The 3942-nt window shown below is 39.7% G+C and overlaps 1 protein-coding gene and 1 non-coding gene across 2 annotated transcripts; one reads left to right on the top strand and one right to left on the bottom strand.

Moving 5' to 3' along the window:
- Nucleotides 1–2137: 2137 nt before the first annotated feature.
- LOC144999165 (small nucleolar RNA R71) lies at nucleotides 2138–2244 on the bottom strand. The gene has a single exon (XR_013660687.1). It is a non-coding gene; the product is annotated as a small nucleolar RNA R71 (small nucleolar RNA).
- A 943-nt stretch (nucleotides 2245–3187) lies between these two features.
- Nucleotides 3188–3577, top strand: LOC145046033 (uncharacterized). Its single transcript, XM_078994308.1, has one exon. The coding sequence runs from the start codon at nucleotides 3188–3190 to the stop codon at nucleotides 3575–3577; it is 390 nt and encodes a 129-aa protein (XP_078850434.1).
- The last annotated feature ends 365 nt before the right edge of the window (nucleotides 3578–3942 follow it).

The raw sequence follows: 3942 nt of genomic DNA, 5'->3' as shown, positions 1-3942 counted from the left end.
AACACCAAAAATAGCACCTGCTCGGCGAGTAGGGTCGACTACTCGGCGAGTCCAAATGAAGATAACGACTCGGGAACCCAGATACTTATCACATACGGGAATTGTGAGACGGACTCGACGAGTCGTCACCTGACTCGACGAGTCGATACGTAAATATATAGATAACTTCTCAGATCGAGGAAAAAAACTTCTGGGACAATTCTGGAGCAATCAGTTGCGATTCAGAGGCCAGAGAAACCCTAGAAGACGAAGATAGAAGCTACAATTCAATCACGAAGGAGATTTAAGGCAAATTTCATCATTGTACTTAATATTTTGTTTTCCATTATGGTTAGGCAATTAGAATTCGTTTTTATGATGTTATTTACTTCAATCATGAGCTAAAACTCTTAACTTCTGTTTGGGGATACAAAATTGAGACTATGGTTTGATTATTGGTAGGATTAATTCAATGTTGGTGATTTTTTTGTTATTTTAGCTTGCTAAAGAACCTTGTGTGTGAATGATAACTAATTTTCTGTTAATAGGAAGGTAATTAAATAGCATGAACATCGTTTGATTATCAACCTCATATACCATGTGACTACTTTCTTATATGTCTAGGATTAATTAACATGAAACTATAATTAATAAGAAAATTAAGTAAATCCATGTGCAAGCTTGTGTAATGACCATCAACAAGAAGTTAATTAAAAACCAAATTGATTAACTATTGTGAGTCTAAAGTAATCCGAATAATTAATCTAGTGAACTAAATTGAATTAGACAACTGATCACTGTTTAAGTTAGTTTATTTACTAAGGATTAGTGTAGTGAATGAGAACCTAGTCACTTGAATCGATAACCAACAAAAGGGTTAATCCATTGCACTATTACCTTGAAATCAACCATAGGATCAATTGAGTTGAACTAAACAGAAGTTCCTTCATATTATTGAATCTAGTTAATTCTTTGTTTTTATAGTTTTTAGATTAAGTAATAGTTAGTAAGTTTCTAGTCTTGTAAAACTAGAGAAAACCCTCTACTTATTAATTAATTTATATAGAATTAGTTTTTATTTTTAATTTGCCGTTCCCTGTGTTCGATACCCTACTTATTTGACTATACCACAATTGATAGGTCCACTGCCTTTGTGTGTTTATTTTACAACTAAAAGTAGATTTAAAACTAAGTGAGTTTACGCACATCAAGTTTTTGGCGCCGTTGCCGGGGAACGGTTCTAAAATTAGCATTAAATTCTAATTCAATCGATCATTTGTGTGAGATTTATCTTACACAAAGTTAATTACCGTTTAATTTAGTAGATAGTATTAAAAAAAATAAAAAAAATAAAAAAATTATGATTTTACCTTGGACTCGTCGAGTGCACTCGTAGAGACTCGGCGAGTACATCGCTGAAACAACTTTAATTTTTTATTTTATTTTTGTTCTTTTTACGTGTTTTCTGTTTTGTTTACAGTTGTTTCATAACCCGAGGATCTGATACACCTCTGGTCCCCCTCTTGAAAATCCGGAATCCGCACTAAGAAGGAGCAAAGGCAAAACCGTTGGAGAATCCGCTTCTTCAAAGAACTCACCACTCAAAAACCTCAAGTCTGTTTTCAGCAAGAAGAGAAGCAACAAATTAGGAGCATCCAGTGCCTCTTTGACAATCGAAGATCCAATTCAAAAAGGCACCGAGTACGAGACTGAGGAAAAGGAAGAACCCACATACGAGCACGAATCCGAGTTTGAAGACGATTTAGCTACCGCTATGGCTAATATCGATGAAGTCCCCATGGGGGAATGGAAGAAGAGGATGTGTGATGACACCGGCCCGGGACTTGTGCAGCCCGCAATTCCCGCAACCGCTACTTTCCAGCTAAAAGGCCATATTCTCGCTCAACTCAAGGAGATCCCTTTTTATGGGAAAGACCACGAAGACGCCTACAAGCACTTGGATGAAGTAAATGATGTGGCTGACTACTTCAATGTACCAAATGTGCCTCACGAGACCCAGCTACTTCGCATGCTCCCAGTCACGTTTAAAGGTGCTGCGAAGGATTGGCTCAAGTCACTTCCTCCCGGATCGGTCACCACATGGGCCAAGATGAAATAGGAATTCATAGACCACTTTTGCCCGCCTTCCAAGATAGCTAAGTTGAAGAAAGTCATCGCCAACTTCGAGCAACAACCCGGTGAATCTCTTTATGAAGCTTGGGAAAGATACAAAGGTTTTCTTAGAAATTTCCCACACCATGACCTTAATAGCCAACAAGAGGTCTCCATTTTATGATGGAGTCAATGTCACCACAAGGCAATTGCTCGATTCACAAGGCCCGCTCACCAGAAAGCCGCCTCCGGTAATCAAGGAGTTAATTGAGGAATTCTCTAAGCATTCTAGAGAATACCACAATCTGAGAAATGAAGTAAGTCGCGGAGCAGTGAACTCGGTGAATGATAGCATGGCGGCGGTAATAGCTAAGCTCGATAGTCTAGATAGAAGGATGACAAAAATGGATCAAACAATCCATGCTATTCGAGTTGGATGTGAGAATTGTAGAGGGCCCCACCTCACCAAGGATTGTGATCTAGACGAAAATGGAAATAAGAAGGCTCAAGTGTTCTACTCTAGTGGCGATAGATACGACGAGGATTGGCGGAAACCGAAGAAGGGATGGCTCCCATACGAAGAATAAAAAAAGGTTGAGGAGGAGAAATACAAGCAGAAGGACAGGGGATTCTATCAAAAGGAAGAACCGGTGATGGAAAAGAAAGCCAATTTAGAAGAAATGCTCACTAGATTCATAACCGCATCCGAAAAGAGACACAATGATCACGATGTAGCAATGCAAGAGACCAGAAATATGTTAAGGAATCAGCAGGCATCTATTCTCAACATTGAGAAACAGCTGGGACAGCTTGCACATCAAGTGAATGAAAGAAGACCGGGCCAACTTCCAAGTAACACCGAGAATAATCCAAGAATGGAAAATGTGAGTATGGTGACTTCCAGTTGTGAAATTTTTTCACACAGGCACAGAGGTTCTCCCATAGCAAGACAGAGAAGACAGAAGAATCGGTTCTAGCTAAACCCGACCCGACTCGTCGAGTCCCTCAAATGGACTCGACGAGTCCATGCGTACTAGACAAAACTACCATCCACTTAAAGCCATATAATCCCCCTCTGCCATTCCCAATCAAAGCCATGCCTGTGGAAAAAGTAGAAGCTTATAAAGTCTTTGTGAAGCATGTTAAAGCCCTCCAAGTCAATGTGCCATTTGTAGAGACGATGCTTACAACACCCAAGTACTTCAACTTACTAAAAGGTCTCTTTGCTACTAGGAAAGACTTGGCTGAAGTCGCAGAGATAATGTTGAGTGAGTTACCCGAAAAAAAGGGCGATCCGGGAAGTATCATAATTCCGTGCCAATTTGGAAATGCATTTGTCACTCAAGCGTTGACCGATTCCAGTGCAAGCATCAACCTGATGCCTCTCTCTTTCTTCAAGAAGCTGGACTTACCAGAGCCAAGACCGGTAAACATGAAGATCCATTCAGCTGACAAGACAACAATTCATCCAAGAGGAGTTTGCTAAGATCTTCTCATTAAAGTTGACAAGTTCATCTTTCCAGTAGACTTTGTGGTGCTAGATATGGAAGAAGACCCCAAAGTTCCAATTATTTTGGGGAGGCCATTTTTAAACACCGCATGTGCTTTAATTGATGTATGTGAGTCTACACTAACATTAAGGGTAAGAGACGAGTCAGCGGTATTTAAAGCTATACCCGAAGCCAAGCAACAAGAGAAAGGGAAAGAAGAGATCTCATTTATCGATTTAGATGATGAGATACTACAAAAAGAACTTGCACTTTTGCAAAATGAAGATCCAAGCAAGTTTCTACTACATTCTGGAGAGGATGGAGATGTTAATAAGGACTTGGAGGAGTTAGAAAAGCTACT

The sequence above is a fragment of the Lactuca saligna genome, chromosome 5, assembly GCF_052625555.1.
Source record: "Lactuca saligna cultivar CGN05327 chromosome 5, ASM5262555v1, whole genome shotgun sequence".
NCBI lineage: Eukaryota > Viridiplantae > Streptophyta > Magnoliopsida > Asterales > Asteraceae > Lactuca > Lactuca saligna.
The sequence above is the reverse complement of the archived record's forward strand: the minus strand, read 5'-3'. Positions and strand labels throughout refer to the sequence as shown.